General features: G+C 45.2%; 1 protein-coding gene and 1 non-coding gene across 17 annotated transcripts in view; both read left to right on the plus strand.

Moving 5' to 3' along the window:
- ATXN1 (ataxin 1) overlaps nt 1-21470 on the plus strand; it is a 407605-nt gene extending 386135 nt beyond the window's left edge. For 15 of the 16 annotated variants that reach the window (XM_064597143.1, XM_054505717.2, XM_045866332.3 and 12 more), the window contains one exon: nt 13592-21470. In XM_064597143.1, coding sequence (XP_064453213.1) covers nt 13592-14122 — 531 coding nt within the window. In that variant the 3' untranslated portion in view covers nt 14123-21470. Of the gene's footprint in view, nt 1-2118; nt 12703-13591 lie in introns of those variants that run through there. The other variant, XM_054505725.2, reaches the window with a different exon arrangement.
- On the plus strand, nt 10863-10987 carry LOC123838088 (small nucleolar RNA SNORA40). Its single transcript, XR_006789422.1, has one exon. It is a non-coding gene; the product is annotated as a small nucleolar RNA SNORA40 (small nucleolar RNA).
- Nucleotides 21471-23889: the final 2419 nt, after the last annotated feature.

Consider the following 23889-nt stretch of genomic DNA (forward strand, 5'->3'; position numbering starts at 1 on the left):
GTCAAGGTCAGGTGTGTTAAAGCCTGGAAGTGTTATTAACTCTATGAATTTCTACGGTCTCATTCAGTCCTCTCTTTTACAGTGTCTTAAATCACTGAACGCTTCTATTCCACAGCCCCTTTATAGAAAACAGCACTTTCCCTGTCCAGGTGGCTTGGAGACAAACAGGTTTGGCCCCCAGGCTCGGGGCTTCCCTGCTGTCGAGCCCCTGAGCCCTGCTCTCCTGGGAATGTTTCCATGGTGGACTTTTTTTTTTTTTTTAATATTTTATTTATTTAACAGAGAGAGACACACACAGCGAGAGAGGGAACACAAGCAGGGGGAGTGGGAGAGGGAGAAGCAGGCTTCCCGCGGAGCAGGGAGCCCGATGCGGGGCTCGATCCCAGGACCCCGGGATCATGACCTGAGCCGAAGGCAGACGCTTAACGACTGAGCTACCCAGGTGCCCCTCCATAGAGGACTTTGAAAAAACCCCAAAGTGACGGCGCCTCCTTCAACTCTGAGTTGAGAACGGTCAGGGCATAGGTGATGTTTGGGAAAACAAAACAAAAGAAAAACTCGTTAATGATTTGAACTGTTCTGAGTGTATTTTTAAGAGATCAAGTTGCAGGGGAGGGGGGATTATCCAGTGTTTTCCAGAAGGGCTTGTGAATGACCGGATGTGGGGTCTGCCACAACGTCAGAGGCCCTGCACTGCCAAGAACTTTTAGCCTCCAAAGATGTCTTTTCTTCTGGTGCAATGTCATCGTAGGCTTACAGTCTTTGGTAAGATCAAAGAGAGATTTCTCAAAGTTCAGATTTAAAAAAAAAATAGCGAAAATCAGGATTTTTTTTTTTTAAGTGGCATCTTTATTTCGAACTCCCTGCCTGTCCCGTAGGTGCGGCTCGCTCCCACCTGCCTGCACGCGTTGGAGGTGGGCACGGGTAGAAGGAAAACAAGTTGTCTTTAGCAAAGTTGTCTTCTAACAGACTCCAGGTGAAGCATGGAAAATAAACAAGAATTGAAAGTGCATTTTTTCATGGCACCTTCAGCCCTTCAGGCGTTACTGTGAACGGGGGCAGGCACGGGAAGAGGTGTTATTTCAGAGAGCTGCTGGTTCCTTACCCACACCTCTTTTCACACTGATAATCGAGAACAGCTCCGGCTGCAGACAACATCTCCAAGACCCCGGCATCCGAGTGGATGCGAGCTTCCCAGGCCTCCCGAGGTTGCGGATGGACCTGGCATTCTGGAGAGGAAGCAGCTTCCTGTGTTTCCCTGCTCGGTACTTTGCACCATGGATGCTTGAATGATAGAGTAATTGGCTTCCCCATGAAGTCTCTTTTCCTTCCGGCAGCCAGACCACGAGTCTCTGCTGACAGCCAGGGTGCAAATTAGAAGGTAGAATCTTTGTCACGGCCTGTTCGCAGGTGTGTCAGGGCGGCCCCGCCTGGGGGTGCCGCATGCTGGGGAGGGCTGTCGCCTGCTAAAAAGGTGGCTTGGGTTTTGAGCTGGAGAAACAAAGTGCAAGGCCCCGACAGGGCCAATGATTTGTCACTTTACCCAGAAGCCTATCAGAAACAGGCTGACATCATCACAGCTAAAATACTCCACCAGCTGTGCTCACCACGAGTGACAGAATCGGGATCAGGAGAGAATCAGAGGGAAAGTGAGAGGGGGAGGAGGAAGGGAGCCAGAGAGCTGATATCTGGATTTAATTTACGTTCCGAGGGCTGCGAGCTTGCCTCCCTCACCAGTGTGGCGCTGAGAAGTTTTCTCCTCTGGCCTGGAGGAGGATCAGCCGTGTCTTCTCAGCTCGTTAGAAATCACTCACACTTGCACCCACGGGGAGATTTAGGGATGTGCAAATTGTTTAACTTAATTAGCAAAATCACAAAACTGATGGGGGAAGTTGTGGGAGATGGGCTGGTTTTCTGCACAATAGCTGGATGGTTTTATGACTCCAATCATAAATCCCCGCGTGGAAAGAGAGCCACGGGGGTATGTGTGACCTCAGAAAACGTACGGTGAGCATCCCCTCCGGATGGTGGGGGAAGGCCACGCGAGCCTGGGCTCTGGTCGGCTGCCAGACAGGTTGTCTTCCTTCAGAGCTGCTGTTTTTCTCATCCCTGAAACAGGCAAATGATTCCTTATACAAGGCATATCACGGGCCTCCTCCGTTTTTGCAATCCTGGGCTTCTGTGCCTCGCAGGACAGGGCTTGTAGACACCACCAGCATTCACTGACCAAAAACCAAAGGGGGACATGGAAGGAATCTTTGCGGACCTCATGCTCATCATCGGCCCACAGACCTCATGGGAACTGAAGCCCTCCTGTCTAAAACAGAGGGGGGGGGGTCGTTTTGGTGATTATTTTAAGGAGCTGAACTCCTAATTGTTACTGCGGAAAGACGCCTCCAGTGTTGTCTCCAGCTGAAGCTCCAGACGAGGCGGTGTGGGAGAAAAGCGCTGTCGCCAAGCTGTCACCGTCCCCGGGGCTCGGCCATCCCCGCTGCAGTGTTTTTCTGCACAAGGCAGTGTCTTTGTGCCCAGTCCTCTGGCCCGCTGCTGTGGGAGAGCGAAGGAGAATTCCAGGTGTGATCTGTTCCCACCAAATGCACCACCCGACACCTCCTTCTGGCCACTCTGTGTCTCCTTCCTCTTCTGTTCGGGGACAGGTAGCACATTTCCACCCCAGGGAGGAGAGCCTGCCTGCATGATTCTGGTTGAAACTCCGATGGACAACAGAATCACTTCCCTTGGGGCCTCACTGCCAAATATAATCCACTGGATATTCTTCTCCAAGATTGTAAGTCCGTGGCAAGTCCCAGAGGGGATCCCCGGGGCAATAGTGGGAGCCAGTGCGGCTCAGCGAGAGGAAGGGGGGCGTCCTCTGCTGCAGTGGGAAGCAGGTGAGCTGGTGAGCTGGTGAAGAAAATGCAGGACCAAAATACCTAAGTCGGGATCTATCTTCCACCCCTCCGTAGCGCTGGACCTGGTACAAATCATGTACAAATTAGTGCACAAATACTTTACTGTGCAAACCATCTCAGCCGTCCAGTCTGCTGACGCAGTGGGAAGAATGAGGGTTGTTGTAAGGATTCAAGAAAATGTGTTCAAAGGAACAAGCGCACTGTGTAACACCCGGTAGGCCCTTGACAATGTCCGTGACTATCCCTGCTTCAATTTAGGGGGCTTTGGCCCTGGGAAGAGAAAGGTTAGGGGCGGTTAGGTGGTGCAGCCAGCTCTTGGTTTCAGCTCAGGTCATGATCTCAGGGTCGTGAGATCGAGCCCTGCATCTGGTTCCCCACTCAGCACAGAGTCTGCTTGAGAGTCTCTCTCCCGCTGCCCCTCCCGTTCGTGCTGTCTCTAACATAAATAAATCTTTTAAAAAGAGAGAGAGAAACGTTAGATTCTGAAAAAATAAATAAAAGGCTTCATGCTCTAAAAAAGAATTTATGAAAGGAGAGGCAGTCTAGAAATGTCCAGAAAGAAGGATAAAGTTCCAGAGCACCCACACCGCTATTTCTCCGGGAGGGGCTAAATGCCCTCCTGCGTACAGCCCCGCTGTATTTCCCCAAGTGTGAGCTGGCCTGGAGGAATGCATTGGTGGCCCAGCTGTCCACATCGGTAAGAGCCCCAGGAATGAAGGTCTCATGTGTCTTTCTTCTGCCAGGTGCCCACTGGGCGAGCCTCTGCCCAGGATGCCCCCCCCCCCCCCCGCCCCGGGGAGCCTTCCACTTCCATCCGGCAAACATTTTCTGCCTGTGAGCCGCCTGCCCATCCCTCTGTCTCATGCTCCCCAGGCTCAGCTTTTCTGAAGAGTACGCAAAACTTGCTCAGTCGAATTGTAGTGAATTTTATTTGTAAAGTGCTCTGGGGTGACACTTCCCTTGGACTGTGTCTTTCCTAACTGGCGAGCTGCTTATGTTATTAGGGCTGTCTCTCACTTCCCAGATCCTCCCGAGGTGACTGCTTCCCTTCACCTCCTTGGTGGCTGCTTAATATTCAGTGCCATTTACCTCTCGTAGCTGTCCTGGGGGGCCACACGCGTGCGTGTGTGTGTGTGCGTGCGCACGCACATGCTAGTATTTTATAATGATGTGCTTACTGCACACCTGCTGACGGCTTTTCTTTCATTGCACTATTTCTAATTTGACTGCTATGTTCTGACTCATCAGTGGTAGCATTATGCTTTAATGGATTAGCTGGTGCCTAAAAATAGCCAAACGTCATGCGAGCAGCACAGAGGTCTTTATGGTCCCTTAGCAGCCAAGGCAAACCGACTTGCCAGCATTTCACATGTGGGGCTTGGTGGGAATGAATCCTAATGTATCAAAAAATAGATAGTGATCTCCCCGTGTGCAAAAGCCCAGCGCTGGGGCCGTGGTCCAGTTGTCGGTGATAATCCTCCTCTCGATGCTCAAGCCAGAAAGGCTCCAACAGAAAAAAATGGCATCGAACCACATTTCTGTTGATGTGTCTGTGACCCCTCCAAAAAAAAAAGAAAGAAAAAGAAAAAGGCTCTCCTTTAGTCTATGTGTGATATACGTGCCCCTAACCAGGGAATCTTATGTGTATTATGGAAGCAGACTCTCATTGTTGCTTATAGCTGTTTTTTAGTTAATAGACTTTATTATTTAAAGTAGTTTTAAGTTAAAAAAAAAAAAAAAAACTGAGCAGAAAGTAGAGGGATTCCCAGACACAGAGTTTCCCCTATTATCAAAATCGTGCACTTGTGTAGTGCATGTGTTACAACCCGTGAGCCAGTATTGATACATGATTATTAACCATAAAGCTTACGTTAAGGTTCATTCTTCATGCTGTACATTCTGTGGGTTTTGACAAATGCAACATGTCATGTATTCGGCATTGCGGTATCATTCAGAGTAGTTTCACTGCCCTAAAAATTTACTATGTTTCCTGTGCATCCTGCCCATCCCCACCCCCACCCTGGAGCCCGGGCAACCCAACCACTCATCTCTTCCTGTCTCCGTAGTTCTGCCTTTTCCAGAATGTCATGTAGTTGGAATCACACAGTATGTAGCCTTTTCAGACTGGCTTCTGTCACTTGGCAATATGCATTTAAGGTTCTTCCATGTCACTTAGTGGCTTTGATCGCTCATTTCTTTTTAGCAGAGACTAATACGTTGTTTTTCTAAAGCACACCTTTTACGACCCTAGAGGAGGAGGGCAGGTGGGATAGAATTCTGTGTGTCTGAGAGGTGCTCCAGCCACCTGTTGAGTCAGATCCTAATGGGGCCTCCCTGCAGTGGAGGCTCTGGGAGCCAGCCTACAGCATAGGAGGAGAACCCAGCATGTCAGTCAGGATCTGTGTTTGGGGGCGTCTCTGAGCTAGGGTGTGGGTTTACCGAACAACCCCGAAACACTTCCACCAAAGACTGAGTCAGGTTTTAGCATTAACGTGATTAAATGTTTTAAATAGAACACTCACAGATATTCTTACACTCGACTGAAGAGTTGTGACTGTTTTTAATAATGACTTTTAAACACTGGAGAAAATGGGTCTCTCACTTAGCCACGTAATCATTGCTCCATGTTGAGAACATAATCATGCACACTGGCCTTTAAGGAAAGCAGATTGGCTTTTTTTTTCTCCTGGTAAAACAGGATCAAGGATTTCACTGGCAGACAAAGTTGGCAATTCCCAACTTAATAATTTCAACAAAAGCAAAGCAAGCCATGTTCACTGAAGCCCAGCTTCTGAGAGATCTTGCTGATCCTGGGTAGGGGCAGAATTTGTACGTTTGGGATGGTGTCAAGCAAAAATGTTTTGTAAAACAGATGCCCTTCACATTTGTGAAAACAGGGATTCTCGTGGAGGAAAGGGGAGACATATTTAAACAACAGACGTTTTGTTTTCTTTATATCTTGTTTTTGGTGGTATGTACATATGTGTGTATATAGACATAGCACCAATCTAAGATTGAAATATACACCCAAACAGCAAAAATATGTGGATACGCATACAGTGTTTAGATACAGTAGTTGTTGACTAAGTAGTTAACAGAATTTTATTAAACTTACACACAGAAGAGCTAAAAATGATCTTAAAAGCCAGTCATTAGCCAGACCAGGAAGGTGACGTTGAATAAATAATCATCAGCCCGGAAGCGAGGATGTGTTGCCTCTCTGTCTTGGTTCTTCCATCCTGAATAGAAATTGGAGGTGATCGTTTTAGAGGAGTTGATTTGGGGTGGGGGGATGCTGGAGAGAGGGAGGGGTGGGCAGATTTCTCATAGAAGCAGCGGTGAACCTGCCGCAGCAGGAGGAGGGCAAGAAAGGGTGGAAAAGGACGGGCGGTAACCCGCCCCTAAAAAGGAAAGGTGCTGGCTACAAGGCATCCAGAGATGAAAGGCAGACGGGCCTCAAGCTGACATAGGACAAAGGCTATTCATGCTCACATTTCATCCTGCAGACTGCTCAAAGTGTTTGGAAAAGAATGTATTTATGGGTTGAAAAAAAAAATGGGCTGTGTTGAGCCGCCAGAAGTTATGTAACATGCTTGGGTTTTATATGGCACTGCCCTCCTGGATATATTTTCCTTGGGGTTTCATCAGAGACTCTTTGAACCCCGGCATGATCATGAAATGAATTAATGATTATTAGCACATCTGAAAGAGCAAAAGGAAACTCAGGAGTGGAGAGAAAGCAACTGAAGTGTGATTCGGTGAAATCAAGATGAGTTGAGGCAGCGATCACTCAGCCCAGAAAGCTGCCGGTTCAGGGGTGAGCCAGACCCAGGGAAGGCTCTGCTCTTCTCCCTGGGGAGGACCGGAAGTCCAATTTAGTCCTGGCTGATGAAAAGAAACAAGGACAGGCAGAGCCTTCCGGCGTCTAAACATTGACCTCTGTTGGCCATTGGTGCCATTACAGTGTTTTTACGTAGAGAAAGCGAACACGGAACCGGTTATTCTTTCGGATTTTTACTGAGCACCTGTTACACTCCAGGAAGTATTCTACACTCTGGTGAGAGAACAATGAGCAAAACAGGCAATATCTCCACCCTGGTGGAGCATATAGTCTTGGGGGAGTCTGGGGGAAGAGGTGGCACAAACAAATACGTAAGCAAATATAATAAGTGCTATGGGAAAAAAATAAAGCAGCCTAGAGAAGATGGGGATGCTAGGGATGGAGGGTCGTTACTTTAAATAGGGTGGTGGTCTGTGAAGCTCTCTCTGTAAAGGGGAATGGGAGGCAATAGTACACAGGGCAGGAAGGATCCCAAATGGAGGGAACAGCAGATGCACAGACCCAGAAGCTCGTGTCTTTTGGAGTTCAGTAGGAGACCAGTGTCACTACCGTGCAGTGAGTTGTTCGTGGCGGCTTTTTCTCCCAGTGAGAAGCTGGCTTGGCTAGGGCAGTGGTGGTGGAGGCAGGAAGATATAGTCTCATTCTAGATATATTTGGAAGACGGAACCAACAGGATTTGCTTGTAATTTGGAGATGTGCAGTGTGAGAAAGAGCTGAGTAAATTATTCCCAGCACCTTGACCTGAACCCCTGGAAGCATGGGGATGCCATTCATGGAGAAGAACAGAGCAGACACCAGTAGGCAAGGGCCATACCAAGGGGGGCTATTTGGGACACGTAAAGTTCGAGTTGCCAATAGTCACCCAAGCGGAATCATCAGATAACATGGCTGCCATTATCCAACTCCACCCCTGTGAAGTTACTTGTTTCATTTGCATGTTCTGTCTCCCCACCGAAGGCAAGAACTGGATCTTCAACCAGAGGTACACTTTTCTAGTCCCCAACACTTACCAGGTGCTCAGGATTACATATTGAACGTTACTAAAACTGCAAACCCTGGAGCGTGAACACTTGATCAACAATATCCTGAAGCTCTTGGCATCATAGGGAAGACCCACGTGGGTCTCAAATTCAAGCAATTCACAGACTGATCATTCTGGTTTCAAGTAACATCATGTCACAAAATCCTACCTTCTTTGTTTCATCTCCCAAACAGTACAACGTGTTTTGAGGTAGATAATGCTCCCCACCAAGGGAATTCCAAGGAGATCAACCTAACCATCTCTATTCTCACAGAAAAATCCCTCAGTGTGATTTCTTCATTAACTGTTAATGATCAGTTAACCTTTAAAAATGTTTGTGTCCTTTTGACAAACCTAATTATGAAATAAAAATAGATTTGTTATGAATACTTTAGTGTGCTTATTTGCGACACGTGCAACAGGAGTTTGACTTTCACCAAAGAAAGAGGAAAAAATTTATTTTAGGTCACATATATGCAGATCAAAAAAAATGCATCATCTAGATAATTCAGTCTACATAATTAGGGAGGAGAAAAATATTAGTGAGGATAAATATTAGCAAAGATAAGTAATTAGTGAGGGCAAAAATAACATTTGACCTGAGCTATCCTGTCCACTGCTTACAATGATCAGATTATCTGAATAGTCTTTTGCTCCTAGTCTGCATAGACCCAGCTGAGGATGTACGGTGTGGTATCTTTTCCCAGGATAGCAGAGCTTCTCTGGGAGGAGACAAAGCCAGAATTTAGGAGGAAGGGACCAAAAGCAAGCCTTTGAAGTGGTAGAGAAGACCTTCCCCAACCTATCCAGGTTAAAAATAAATTCTATTATTATCAGCTCTTTTTAGTCCACAGCTCAAATAATCTTCTCTCTCCTCATCACTTTCATGAATTTTTAGGTGGGCTCTTCAAGCTATGGACCACGTTACAACATTTAATTCCAAGACTTGTCTTGGGAGTTTTGAGATGAAAGAGTAATGAAGGGCTTTCAAAATGCCCCCAAACATTATGATGTATATAATGGGAAGCATATGCATCTGCATCATAGCTTTTGGAGTGATCGGCAATGTTACCTCTTATAAAGGCCTTGAACACATTTCTTCTTAAAAATGAATCTGCAGATACTTGGTAACATGTGGACGTTTTCAGTTAGATTTGTCTACAAGTATACAGTAAATGTTATATTCAGAACATGAAATGTTGGCTGCTCTGAGGAGTTTGTATAATATGGCTCACACACCAAGAACCTGACCATTAGCAGGTGTCAGACGGTCTGTCAGCAAGGAGACACAGACTCTACCCAAGTACAGGGGATCCTGTAGGAAAACACAAAGTCATAATGGAGGCCAGTGTGTTTAGAATTAGGGTTTGTAGTGTTATGGACATTACATTACCTCTGACCAGTGTTAGGCAGGGATAAGCAAATAGATTCTTAGGGGCTATTTACACTTGAGAAGTTTGTTTCTCTGACTTTCAATTGCAGCTAAACAATCCCCACTTGAAGTAGGATTTGTTCCTTCTGCTTGGTGTATGATGTTAATGGCTCTAAGAGGTTTGGGACAGGATTTATGGAGCCAGCTCCAGGCTGGTCCTCCACTTGGAACTCAGTGGGCATCCCCATCTGACACTGTAACTTGTAGGTATCTTTGTACATACATATATGCAAATACATATTTGTGTGATATAATGTTAGTTCTGTAATTAAATATCAGCCTCATCACCCATTATGTAGGGAGATGAGAATTGTATGAGTAGATGTAAGGCAGACACTATTCCACAATTTTCTGAACAATGAAATAAAGCAATGAGCTTGTGTCATGGGATCTTACTTATTTCAACTAACATTTATCACTGTTGGGGGTAGTGGAAATGTTAAATTCATCTCTTTTAGTGGCATTATGATATCTTTGTTCACAGGGGCAGAGATAGGAGCATAGGGAAAGAAAATGGGTTTTGGGGGCCAAAGACTGGGATTAAATCACTATTCCATCAGCTCATAGTTATGATGTTAGGCAAGTGATTAAATCTCTCTGAGACTGTAGTTCCTTATTTGTAAAATTGGAACACTAGTACTTTTTTTTCACTAGTCTGCTGTGAGCATAAACAAAATACTTTTTGTGAAGTTTGTACCTAAATGTTTGACAGGTAGTAGACACTCAAAAATTTTTAGCTCTCTTTACGTTATTAAAATAGCCCAGAACAATTCCCCCCCCCCGATAATATGCACATTTATATGGGCTCACGCTCACACACACTCTAGAGCAATAAACTTGAACATTCACTCCAGTTGTTCCCTCTAAAAATACTTACGACTTTTACGGAACAAATAAAGTACATCATTCAAGAAGCGTGTGTACAACTAAATCAATCATAGTTATCAAAAAAGATAAAGTAGGTAAAATAGAAAGCCACAGTCCGTATCACATGGAAATTTACCACTTTTTAGATTTGCCGGGGGGGGGGGATATTTTAATTACTTCTGTGTTTGTGTATGTGTGTCTGCATAAAAATTCAACAAAGCCTTTTTAATATTATTATATATAGTCAATATTATTGTGATTTACCCACATCTATCATTTTCATTGTTCTTTGTTCCTTCCTGCATCTACAAACTTCCATCTAGATCGATTTCTTTCTCTACATAGAGAAGACTCGGTAGTATTTTCTTTAGTGCGGATCTACTGGTGGTGAATTCTCTTAATTACCGTTTGTCTGAAAAATGTATTTTGCCTTACTTCCTGAAGGCTCCTTTTGCTCAATATAGAATTCCTGGTTGGCAAGTCTTTTTCTTGAGTGTTTTAAAGATACTCCATTGTCTTCTAGATAAAACAGTTCCATTTTTTAAGTCAATAAATTTTAAATTTAATTAAGTCAATAAATTTAAGAGATTTCACATGGGATTCCTTCCACTGTGGATCACCTTAGCTCCTCCAAAGTGGGAGTCACAATCTTCAAAATCGCCTGTCTACAAAGAACTTTTGTTCCATCCACAGTTGTCACTGTCAGTCAGCCCATGGTTCTTATGGTTGGGCTTCTCTGATCTCCACATGAATATGGACAGACTTCACAGACTCCCCACCTGTAATCTTTGCACTTGCTTTTGGTTTTGTTTAGCTCACAGACAAAGACTTAGACAAGTGGGAAAAAACAAATCCTCTTGCAACCCAGAACTCATTGTTCAATGGGAATTTTGATACAGGTGAGAAGGAACATGATACCCAAAATAGTTCCATTCTTTTTAGTGAGAAGTCAACTATGAATTTAATTGTTGCCTATTTGGAGGTAATGCATATTTTATTCTGGAGACTTTGGGGATTTTCTTTTCCAATCTTTGGTTTGTAGCAGTTTAGCTGAGTCCTGCTGAGGTGAGAAATTCTTTTTCTTTTTCCTGCTTGGGGGTTAGGCCTTCTTGAATCTGCAGGTTGTTGTCTCATATCAATTTTGGAAAATTCTGAGCTATCATTTCCTCAAAAATATTCCTCCTGCCCTATGATCTCCCTCTTCTCCTGGTATGATTCAATTTATGTGTCTGTTAGACCTTCTCAATGTGTCTTCTATGTCTCTCACCTCTCCTCTCCTCTGTGTTAGCTATCTTTTTGTCTCTGTGTCTCATTCTGTATAGTTCCTTCCAAAGCACTAATTAAGGAATCCAGTTCGCCAGTTCTCTCATCAACCACATTTATTCTGTTGGAAAATCCATTGCAGTCTCCTGATTTTAGTGAATGTATGTTTCTTTATTCTAGAACTTCCATGGATCTTTTGAAAACAGATTCTAGTTCTCTACCAAAACCCTCAAACTTGTCTTTAATCTCCTTAAATATTGTAAACATAGGTCATTTTAATGTCTGTATCTGATGACTCTACTTCAGAAGCCCCTGTGGGTCTGTTTCTATTATCTGTTGTTTCTACTGGTTTTTTATTCATGTCCTCTGGTCTGTTCATGGACCTTGCCCCTCTTTTTTAATTGAGTGTCTTTTATGTGAAAAACTGTGGAAATAATTCAAGACCTTAACCCAGTTTTAGGGGTTAAGATGATTAAAATCTGAGTTTCAGACCTTGAGAGGGCCTGTCTACTTCTGGTTCACCTTACTTCTAGAGTACAGCACTCAGCACTTTGGGGTCACAGCCCAAAAGAGTAGAGCTCACCAGAAAGCACCCTCCCTTGGTACACCTGAAGGGTACCCTGAATTTCATTCCCTACTCCCCCATCCTCCACCCCCTTGAGATGACCAGAGGTCTACTTGGTTTTGAAACTGCTCAAGTTTGAAATGTGCAGATGCCCTCAGGGGAAAATAGGTTTAAATCTCTCGGCCATCACCCTTTTCTGAGCCTTACCTGGTGTTTTTTCATTATCTTATTTTCTGTCTAATGCCATAAGAAATCATTATTTACATTTCGCCCTTAATTTTTGTTTGGTTGGTTTTTGTTCAGAGCATTTAGTTGCCCTCAGTGAGAAGATTGTTCCAGATTACCTAGTCTATTATCCCTAGAATAGCCATGGAAAATTGACTCTTTAAAACTACTTCATTGTTTTTTTTTTCTTGTTTATATAGCATAAAGTTGAAGAAAAAAAAATTTCTATGAAAATTAAACTGTTAGAACCTCAAGTGCATTTCAACCTAATTTAATGGCAACAGTAGGACTTTCACTGGACACTGTCTCCTTGCTTTGCTCACCTATCCCTATTTCTGGGCGTGTCTTCTCCTTGCAACCACGCCTGTACTCCACTCCCTGTTATGTTTTAAAACTCAGCACAGTGTATCCTCATCCAGGAAGACTTCCTTAATCACCTCCTCTTCAAACTGGTCTATGCCTTTCCTCTGCCCTCCAGCAACTTAATGTTGGTATTCAGTATTATAACCCCACTCGCCACATTGATCAGCAATTGTGTTCATGTGCCTCTTTTGCCCACTTGATTGTGAACTACTTTGGGACCAGGACTGGCTTTTTCAGTTTATTTCCTTAGCACAGTGCGCACATTGGCACATGGTGGTAGAGAAAACAGCAAGCTCTTGAGAGTCTATTGAGCTTCCCCCACTTTTGATAGTTGTCTTCAAACAAATGCACAGGCTGATTTGAGTACCTGGTGCTTGACCCTGGATGGGCCAAGTACTTGAGCTCTCTGTGTCCTAAATTTTACCCTCTCCCCAACATTGTCCACTCCTCAAACCTTCCAAATGTTGCCCAGCCTTCAGGGTCCCAGGGAAGCCCTCCCTCTTTACTACAGCCTTCACTGGTTCTGCTCCCCTCAATTCCTGAGTACACACTCATGTATCAGATAAATATTTATTAAGCTTCAACCATGTGCCAGGGGCCCTTTCAGGGGCCAGGGATACAGTGATAAACAGGAAGTGCTGCCTGCACACAGTCTCACTCTGATTCCTAATTAGCCCTATCATACATGAGAATAGCATTTTTCCAGTGAGCTGATAAAGTATAAGAAGGTATCTTGTGCTCGAGTCCCCTGCAGAGCCTGGCTCAGTGCTGAACACTAAGTATCTGTCCTGGCATCCTTGGGGGCCGATCCATTTGTTTTAAAGGAGGCCAGCTAGAGAGCTGATACTTAGTAAAATGGTATTTTGAATACTAAAGGCACTTTTACTGGCTTCTTCCCAGCACCGATATATGGTAGGTACACGTACAGCCCAAAATCAAGAGCCTCATTTGTGTGTTGGTGGATGAGGCTTGGGGAAGGAAGTCTTCCCCCGTGCCGCCCCCCCCCAGTCTGGCTCATGCACGTGTGGGTGTGTATGGCATAAAACAAGAATCAGATGTCTTCATCATCCCTTTGCCTGTCTGTCTCTCCCTGTTTCCACAGGTCAGCGTGGAGGTTTTGGTAGAGTACCCTTTTTTTGTGTTTGGACAGGGCTGGTCATCCTGCTGTCCAGAGAGAACCAGCCAGCTCTTTGATCTGCCGTGTTCCAAACTCTCAGTTGGGGATGTCTGCATCTCGCTGACCCTCAAGAACCTGAAGAACGGCTCTGTTAAAAAGGGCCCACCCGTGGATCCCGCCAGCGTCCTGCTGAAGCATTCAAAGACCGACATCCTGGCAGGCAGCAGACACAGGTACGCGGAGCAGGAGAACGGCATCAACCAGGGAAGTGCCCAGATGCTGTCTGAGAATGGCGAACTCAAGTTTCCGGAAAAAATAGGATTGCCTGCAGCGCCCTTGCTCACCAAAACAGAACCCAGCAAGCCCACAGCGACGAGGAAGAGGAGGTGGTCGGCCCCGGAGACCCGCAAACTGGAGAAGTCAGAAGACGAGCCACCTTTGACTCTTCCTAAGCCTTCTCTTATTCCTCAGGAGGTTAAGATTTGCATTGAAGGCCGGTCTAATGTAGGCAAGTAGAGGCAGTGTGGGGAAAAGGAAATTCGGCTCTCCCTTACCATTTGTATCCAGATTACTGTACTGTAGGCTAAATAACACAGTATTTACATGTTACCCTCTTTAGGTTTCTGTTCTAACCTTGTCATTAGAGTTACAGCCGGTGTTGCGCAGGAGACCGGTGCACTTGCTTTTCCAGGAGTGTCTGGCAATGACAGTGGGGGGTAGGGGGGCGGGCTCCCGGCGTCCCGGTAGAAACGAAATGTGGCTTCCGAACACCTGCCTTTTCCAGCCGCACAGAAGCCTCCACCGGGCGCTGATTCCGCCGCTTACCAACCCCCCCAACCCCACCCCACCCCACCCCGAGGAAGTTCTGCGGGGCAGGGAGCTGCGGCGGGGGGGGGGGTGGGGGGGGTCGGTGCGCGCGTGCACGTGGGGGGGGGCCACAGGTGCGCGGCCAGGGAGGCTCCCCTTCCCTCCGCCTCCCTCTGTCCCACTCTCTCCGACCCTCAGCGCGGGCCTGGAGGCCCAGGGGGAAGGTCCTCGGGAGGTTCTGCCGTGCAAAACAAACATCAGGAACCCAGCTGCAGGGCCCGCCAGAGAGGCCTCAGACAGCACATGGAAAGCTAACCGTGTAAAAGATCCCCCCTTTTTTTTTCCCCTCCAACATATTTTACAATAAAAGCAACTTTTAATCCTATAGATATATATTTCCCCCTATGGGGCCTGACTGCACTGATATTTTTTTAGAGCAACTGCCACACGTGGGATTTCGTTTCTGCTTTACTAGGGCAGTGATGTCTCGAGGGTGTCCCGGGGGGCTGGGCGGCTTCTGCTCATGGCGCCCCGCACGGTGAGGGGGGCGGCGGCCGGGGTGGCAGAGGGTGGACACCCACTCTGGATTCCGTGCAGTGTTAGGAAAACCAATCAGGTTATCACATTGACTTCGCTCCCAAGAGGTAGACGCAAACTGCCCTTCAGACCGCTGCGGGAGCTCTTCTTCGCATTGGGTTTGCAAATCTTGTCTTTTAACTCTAGTACTGTTTATAGTTCATGACTATGGACAACTCGGGTGCCACTTTTTTCAGATTCCAGTGTGACGTGAGGAATTAGATTTTGAAGATGAGCATATATATTACTATCTCTAAGCACTTAAAATGCTGTTCACACTTTATTACCAAGCATCTTGGTCTATCATTCAACAAGTACTGTATCTCCCTTTAAACTCTTTGGGAAGAAAAACAAAACAAAACAAAAAAAAAACTAAGTTGCTTTCTTTTTTTCAACACTGTAACTACATTTCAGCTCTGCAGAGTTTCTCACGAGCAAGATATTGGAAGTTTCAATGTGGTTTAAAGGGATGAATGTGAATTATGAACTAGTAGGTGACAATGAATGACCACCGAGTACAGCCTGACAGAAGGCACTTTTCACTTTGATGTTTGAGAAAGAATTAAAGGCATATGCAGAGCTGGCAGAGAAACTGAGAGAAAAGGGATGGAAAAAAGAATACTCATTTTTGTCCAGTGTTTTTCTTTTTAAGATGAACTTTTAAAGAACCTTGCGATTTGCACATCTTGAGTTTATAATTTGTGTGATATTCCTGCAGTTTTTATCCAATAACATTGTGGGAAAGGTTTGGGGGACTGAACGAGCATAAATAAATGTAGCAAAATTACTTTCTAACCTGCCTAAACTCTAGGCCATTTTATAAGGTTATGTTCCTTTCAAAATTCATTTTGGTCTTTCTACCACATCTGTCACAAAAAACAAAAACAAAAAAAAAACAAAAAAAAAAACAGGTCTTAGCAGGACAACTCTGAGAATTTTCTTCAGACTCATTGAGAAAGTTTTCCATAAAGACATTTATATATGTGAGCAAGTTTTTTTTTTTAAAAAAAAAAACAATTACTTTATTATCGTTGATATTAATGTTATTTTCAGAATGACTTTTTTTTTTTTTTCCATCTGAAATCAAATAGAGATTTTAATGTTTGGTACAAACCCAGAAAGGGTATATTTCACAGTTTAAACCTTTCATCCCCAGAGACCTGAAACATTGTTTGTGGGTTTTGAGTGTGTGTCTTAAAGTGCTTTTAAAAAAAATAAAGTTTTATAAGTAAGGAGAAATTTTTAAATATTCTTACTTGGAACGGCTACAGTTTATCTGAACACATAATTGGATTTTTCTTTGACGACTGAAAGCAGTACTTCTTGCGTTTCACAAATTTGAAAAAAAAATTCTAATGTCAACCCACATTGTGGCTATCGAGTACCCCATTATATTTAGCTCTCAGCAGAACTAATGATATTTATAAACCGTTTTCTGGGGTGTACCAAAAACATTTGAATAGGTTTCGAAGAGCTAGAACTGGTCCTTGACTTTCTGTGGATTTCATTACCCTCTCAGCATGCTAGCAGAGAGCTGGGTGAGCCCATTCTTGCGGTCATACTGCTTGTTTAGTGCTGTATTTTTTTTTTTTTTAATGTTTCTGCTCAGAGAACTTGCTTAATCTTCCATATATTCTGCTCAGGGCACTTGCAATTATTAGGTCTTGTTTTCCTTTTTCTTTTTCTTTTTTCTTTTTTTTTTTTTTGTAACCTTTGACGGTAAGAGGAATATAGAGACTCTGTCCTCATCAGTACCACTATTTACAGAAACTCACGTGGACGCAGAAACACACACACACCACCTTTCAGCTTAACTTCCAGTATCGAACTCACTGGATCCTCAACACCAACACTAAAATGGGAAAATACACATGGTTTGGAGCAATAGGAACATCCCCATAATTTTTGTGCTTCTATTTCAGGTATAGGAATTGTAAAATCATTGGTCCTTTCTCAACGTCGTCCCACTTCATTCTCTTGATTTTTTAGCGTGTGCAATACTTTCCGTTCCATAGGCCTGACCAGTATGCTCCAGGTGAAAGCTCATTCCCCCGTTGGGCCCCTCTTCCCTGTTCTGGCCAGAGAAGGGCTGGCGGGGAGGAAGCAGGAAGGCGAGAGCCTCCCGCAGCGAGCTCCCCACCTCGGATGCTGGGGCGGGAGGCTTTCAGGAGCCCCGTGTGTCTGTCACCATGTTGCAGAAAGAGCCAGTGAAGGAGAGCTAGGGGACGAGCTGCAGTCCCCCTGTCACCACGAGGAATGGTGAATGTCGAGTGTGGAGAGGGAGGAGGCAGGTTCATTTCTAAGGTGCACCCTGGAGCAAATAGAACCAGGATCAACCCATTCAATCTCCAGGGTGTTTTCCAGAGTGGACAGGTCCCTCCTCCTCCGGTCTGTGTCCTTGAGACTTTGAGCCGTGCCTCTGAGTGTGGCCTGGTGTGTGTGTGTGTGTGTGTGCATGCACGCTCTGAGCGTGCGGCCAGTGGCGCGGAGGGGCCACCTGCGAACAATGGTCACCGCTCTTCTGTGGCAGCTTTCTCTTCAAATAGGAAGAACATCCAAAGGACAGGGAACCTCGTCTTGCTGGCAGACATTGGCAAGCCTTTGTCACTGCTCCTGCGTGGCAAACCCAACAATGACAGGCGTAGAAATTCTTCGGTGCCGTGCAGCTTACGAGGATCAGCCATGCGCCTCTGTACGATGTCCACTTTGCAATATCTAGCCATCTTTAGTTCTTCTTTCCTTCCCGTTTTCCATTTCTAAACTACTAACAGCAGGTCTTTTGCGTTTACAATGGAACACAATCACCAAGAAAATCAGTCAGGGCGAAAAAAAAAAAAAAAAAAAAACAACAAACAAGAACCTCTCTTTATAGGGATTTCTAAATACATAAAATGACTGTTGTTTAGAATGCTTCACTTCAGAACCATTTCAAGTTTGTTGGGGCCACACTGGGGAGGGGGGCGGGGGATACAGAGATGGATGCCACTTACCTCAAACCCTGTAAAGTGGAGATCCAAATTGCATTTTCGTTCGGACTTTCAGGATAATTTTCTATGTCAGTCAATTTTTTGGTTCTCCCCCGCTCAACCCATTTGGTATGGGAGGATTTGATTTTTTTTTTTCTTTTTTTTTTTTTTTCGTGGCTGTTGATCCCATGGCCAACTCTGAATGGTGACTCTCTGTGTTTTCTGTTAGGTGAGTGTGTTGGGCTTTTTCCCCCACCAGGAAGTGGCAGCATCCCTCTTTCTCCCCTACAAGGAACTCTGCGAAACCTTTCTCACCTCTTACTCAGGGACGGGGCTGGCGTGTGTGGTACACTGGTGTGTCCAGAAGCAGCACTTGGCCTGCTCTGGAGTAGGGTTGTACAACTCCGAGGAATGTTTGGATTTCCTGCATCGTGTGGATTACTCCTTAGACACTGCATACATTGCAATATAATGCTGCATGTTCAAGGTGAACAGTAGCTCCTAGTAATCATAAAATTCACTCTTTGCACAGTTTGATCTTTACTGAAATGTGTTGCCAAAATTTATTTTTGTTGTTGTCGCTTTGGGATTTTTGTTTGTTTTTTAAGGAAACAATTGAGAATACCCTCTAACATCTGTGACTACTAAGGAAACCTGTTACTTTCGTAGAGAAAAAAAAAATCTCAAAATGCTTTTGAAGACACTAAGGCCACGCTATTTCAGATGTGGGAGAAGCAGGAGAGCTCTTGGGACGGGAGGCCCGGCTTTGTGAGCTCTGCTGGTTGTCATGGCTACTGTCTCCTGAACCGCAAGCAGCTCAACAAACTGGTCTGTTCTCTCCCAGAAGGCTTTGCACTTCTGTTTCCTAGTCACCCACGGTGATTCCAGGTGAAAGATGGGGCGCGGCAGTCGCAGCGGCCCAATCCAACACCTTCGGTGGGAATCTAAAAGGAAAGGAAGTTATGCTTTTTATTTTTTAAAGTGGACTGGAAGTCTTTGCTTCCACCTTTGTGTTTTTAACCCAGAATTTCTGAAATAGAGAATTTAGGAACACATCAAGTAATAAATATACAGAAAATATACTTTTTTATAAAGCACATACGTGCGTATGCTATCGTGTTGGGTTGGTTTCCTCTTTTTTCCACGGACAGTGTTGTGTTTCTGTTGATAGGGAAACTCCAAAGAATTTGCACACCTCCACTCCGGAGCTGAGATTTCTTTTACATAGATGACCTCGCTTCAAATATGTTACCTTACAGGATAGGATCTTTTCTTGTAGCACTATACCTTGTGGGAACTTTCTCTCTCTCTCTCTCTCTCTCTCTTTTTTTAATGTACACCTAATTTGAGAAGCTGAAGAAGAAAACACTTTGAAGCATTCGCTTTGAGGAGTACAGGTAATGTTCTCAAAAATTGCACAAAAGAAAAATGAATGTCGAAATGATTCATTCAGTGTTCGAAAGACGTGGATCTGTTGAAACAATGAGTTTCATACCTTGTTTGTAAAAAAAAAAAAAAAGCATAAAGGTTGAAAGTTACATGTTTCGGGTTTTTTATTTTGTATATAGAAAATCGTCATGTCTCAAATAATCAGATTTTTGTGGTTATGGCCTGGAAGAATTACTACGTAAAAGGCTCTTAAACGATACCTACGCTTCGTTTATGTTTTTGTTACATAGAGCCCTCTTCCGAGGGAGGGCAACTCTGTATTCTGGAATTTGAGAATACTGTTCATTCCTGTGCTGGAAGTACTTCTCTGAGCTCCTTTCTTCGTTTAAACTCTCAAGCCCTTGCAACTCCTTTTTTCTCCAGAGATCACGTTTGACATCCTCAGCACTTCCTGTTCCAGTAAACCCAAAGAATATAATCCTGAACAAGAAGTGTTTTTAACAAGGGATCCTAACTACCAGGAAAACAGAACTCATTATGAGGACAAAAAAAAAAAAAAAAAGGCTCAGCCTTCTTTCCCCCACACACACACCTCATTCAAATGGGGGGATCAAACATGAATTTCAATTTCAATGCCTCGTTTTAGTTTAGTTTTGGGGGGGTTTCCTTTAATCTTGAGGCCAAAATCAATGTGGAGCAACTTCTCAGAAGAGTCCTATTTTGTCCCCAAATCAAGGCAGCCGGCAGAAACTGGGCAGCCACAGGGGTGTTGAACACATCCACGAACGATTCTTAAATTCAGAATCTCAGCCCCTCCCTTACCTTTAAAATGCAAGGCTTCTGGTAGCTGACATTCACCTGTACCATGGCGGGAGGGGACAGTGGCTTCAGCTTTTCATGTCCTTCATGACTTGCATCCAAATGGTTCAGCTGTATTAAAATTAAGTGCATTTGGCCAATAGGTAGTAGCTATACGGTAACAGTCTTTAAGAATTTCCGTAACTTTTCCTATCTGAAAGGACTCAAGTCTTCCACTGCAGATAATTGGAGACTTCACCCAAGTTTTCTTCCCCTTTAGTTTGTGTGTTCGTTTGCTGTCTGGATGGCCAATGAGCCTGTCTCCTTTTCCATGGCCAGTCTGAAGGCCTGCGTTGGAAGCGCTGTTTACAGTAATCCCTGCCCGGGATAGCATCCTGTCCTCCGGAATATCAAGTCTGAGATGACGGACACTGCTGAGAGCTGGGTCTTTACAGAGCAGTTACCAAGAAGTCGGGGGTGTAGGTTTCCTCGGGTTCTTACCCAAACCACTGAATCTTAAGGTATCCTCTGGTCCAGGAGTGGGGTAAATTATCTAGTCAGTGAACCTTGAACTTGACACTCTACATTCGGTTCTGTGAATACTGCCCTTTGGGCCTTTTCGGGTGGTTTCTTCCTCCTGGGTCTTCCTTCACCTGTAAATCCATTTAGGGTCAAATGAATGGAGGTTTCAGGAGAGCCCTGCCCAGTATCTGTGGGGGCCTTTTGTTAAGACAGTCCTAACTTCTGGCCCCAGGGCCATCTCTGAGATTCGTACCCTCGTCTGTGTTACGATCAGATCATTACCCACCAAACTTCCAATTGTATGCCTCCCACCGGCCAAGGGAAAAGAGACACCAGAGGGCACTATCAGACTGACATGGCCAGTACAGAGAACTAGGGAAGGAAGGAATGTTTTGCACCTTATTGAAAAGAAAATTTTAAGTGCATACATAGTTAAGAGCTTTTATTGTGACAGGAGAACTTTTTTCCATATGCGTGCATACTCTCTGTAATTCCAGTGTAAAATATTGTACTTGCACTAGCTTTTTTAAAACAAATATTAAAAAAAATGGAAGAATTCATATTCTATTTTCTAATCGTGGTGTGTCTATTTGTAGGATACACTCGAGTCTGTTTATTGAATTTTATGGTCCCTTTCTTTGATGGTGCTTGCAGGTTTTCTAGGTAGAAATTATTTCATTATTATAATAAAACAATGTTTGATTCAAAATTTGAACAAAATTGTTTTAAATAAATTGTCTGTATACCAGTACAAGTTTATTGTTTCAGTATACTCGTACTAATAAAATAACAGTGCCAATTGCAAACGTGTCCTTCTGTGTCAGGTCCTTGAAGAAAAGAGGAGACTGAGGAAAAGATGGCAATCCCGCACTTAGCCCCGCTGTGAGCACCGGGTTGGTGTGATGAGGGACATACTTTTCCTACTGCTTTTCCTACTGCTTTTTTTGGGGGGGGGGGGACAGGGGGAGGCAAGACAGCTTGGTTATGCCTTGGTTATGCCCGAGACGAGGTCTGAGATAAAAGGCACATTTCAACAGCCCATGTTTTGACTTAGTTCACGTTTTATTTCTATCTGAACAATGCTGTTGACAAGAGAGATTCGTTTCTAAACAGCATTTGGCAGCTTCATGGGACTCCTGTAGCATCATTGATACATTCTGGAACAGTGTTGCTGTACAGTGATTCCTGGTCTGACCATGGAAAGTTCCAGAAACTCGACAAGCGAGCCCCCCGCCCCCCGCATGCACGCGGAGGAGCCCGTTTGTCTCAAGGGCTCTGCATTGCAAGCATTGCATTGCAAGCACCGTGCCCACTCCTAGCCGTTGCCCCAGGACGTAATCCCCCCAGGACCCATGCACGGGAGCCCCTCGGCCCCACCCAGACGTGTGCCTATAGAATCCTTCCAGCCTTAAGATCCTGCATGGCAGCAGCCCAAGGTGAAAGGCAGCTCATTCACAGACCGACCTCCCCTCCCCCTCCCCGCCCTGGACTCCTAAGCAGGAAGGCTAGCAGGCTGCCGCAGATACTCAGGCATCCTGCCTGATACCAGGGCTGCGGGTGCCCCAGGTCCGGGCTCCCCAGGACCCGTGGCTATGGGACGCAAAGCATAATGGAGGCTTTGGGGTGCGGTTTGCAAAATCTCTGCTTCTAAGTGATTCACTTCCTTAAAAACTAGGTGAGCAAAGGATGGGCCTCCAGCTCATGGAAACGAAGCGTGCAAAAGCTCTACACGAGAGGGATAAAGCAGGCACAGGTCTCTGCAAAGAGCACAGCTTCTAGGGGGCTCCTGGGGGGGGTCCCCCTCCAGGACCACTCTGGGTGTGGCATGGGAGCTGGCTGTGCCCCCCAGGCAGGGCTATGCCCTCGGAATTCACTTACTATTGCTGATGCATTCGGAAGGGTTTAAGACCTTTCCTTTCCTTCTCTCCCTTATTTTGCAACAGAGAATCTCTTAAAACGAACACACCGAAGGGCCTGAGTAGAAAAACTCTTCCCCAGGAAGAGGCCCACTGTGGGCCTCAAACCTCAGACAAGCGAACAGGAGAGGTGGGGTGCCTCCGGGCAAACCCCACGTCTCGCTCTGTATGTTAAACACCCTCCAGCCCGTTCATGTTTCCACGAGTACAAGAACTATTCTCAGTGGATTGAGGGGGGACAGTAGGACAACGGAGTTCAAGTTGCTGGGCCTTTAAATGGATTCTTACGAAACTACAAACGGACCTATAATTTCCTGGAGCACAATGGTCTGGATGGATTCTCCTTCTAGTGGCAGTTCCCAAGCGACCTCAAGCCGTTAATTTGTCCCTAAACGGTAGCACCGTGCGACCCTTCTCTACTCCAGGGTAGTCGCTTGCTTTTTCAAGGAAAATGGACTTGTGTGTCTGGTTCGTTAAGCCTCGTTCAAAAGAAAATAAGTAAACATCCTGGTCTGCGTATCTACTCCAGTCCTATTACTCAAGGAATGCTCCAGAAGCAGTGGCTAGTCATCGTTAATCCATATTCACTGTTTAAACCAGTGTGGTGGCGGCCGGCTGTAGGATTCCTCCAAGGCCATGGGTCCATTCTCCAAGGAAATACCACTGTTACCAGTCGGTGAATACCATGTGGTCCTTCCTCGAAAGTATGAACGGCCTTGACAAGGGCATAGTTCTAACTTGTATTTTAAACCAATGACTTGCAGAAAGCTGCTGGGCAAGGTCTGGGCTGTGTTTCAGTAAGGTTTCCACTTGCCAAGTTTTGGGTGGTTAACCTTCTAATAAAACATCCCGTGAACTTCAAAATAATGTCTATTCTCTTTAAGAGAGAGGCCAGCCTGACAGGTTGGGACTGAGGAGGGAAGAGAGGAAGGAAAACAAAACTCAATGAAAAACCAGGAGAGGGACAGCGTCCCCAAAGCAACACTGACCCCATAGTGCCAGACACCCGTTCCCAAAAGACATGTGTAATGCAGGTGGTGAAAAAACATGTCGCCACGCCTCGTATCCACAGGAGACCACTTCTTCAAGTCCATGGGTCTAGTCAGGCGCTTTCGTCCTTTGCTGGCGACCAGAAGCGGAGGAGGGGAGCCCAGTGACTCTGACCCCCATCCCCTGCCTCCATCCTCCCCTGCTTGCTCCTCCCGCCATGCCTCGACCGCTACCAACCAAGCGTGGGAAGAAGGTAGAAAACCCCCAAGCTCCCCTGACATCTTATTTCTGCAAATGCAAACTCCAGCACTCCACCAAG

The sequence above is a fragment of the Mirounga angustirostris genome, unplaced genomic scaffold (assembly GCF_029215605.1).
Source record: "Mirounga angustirostris isolate CCGP_5_RB_7025 unplaced genomic scaffold, mMirAng1.0.hap1 SCAF_8, whole genome shotgun sequence".
NCBI classification, from domain to species: domain Eukaryota; kingdom Metazoa; phylum Chordata; class Mammalia; order Carnivora; family Phocidae; genus Mirounga; species Mirounga angustirostris.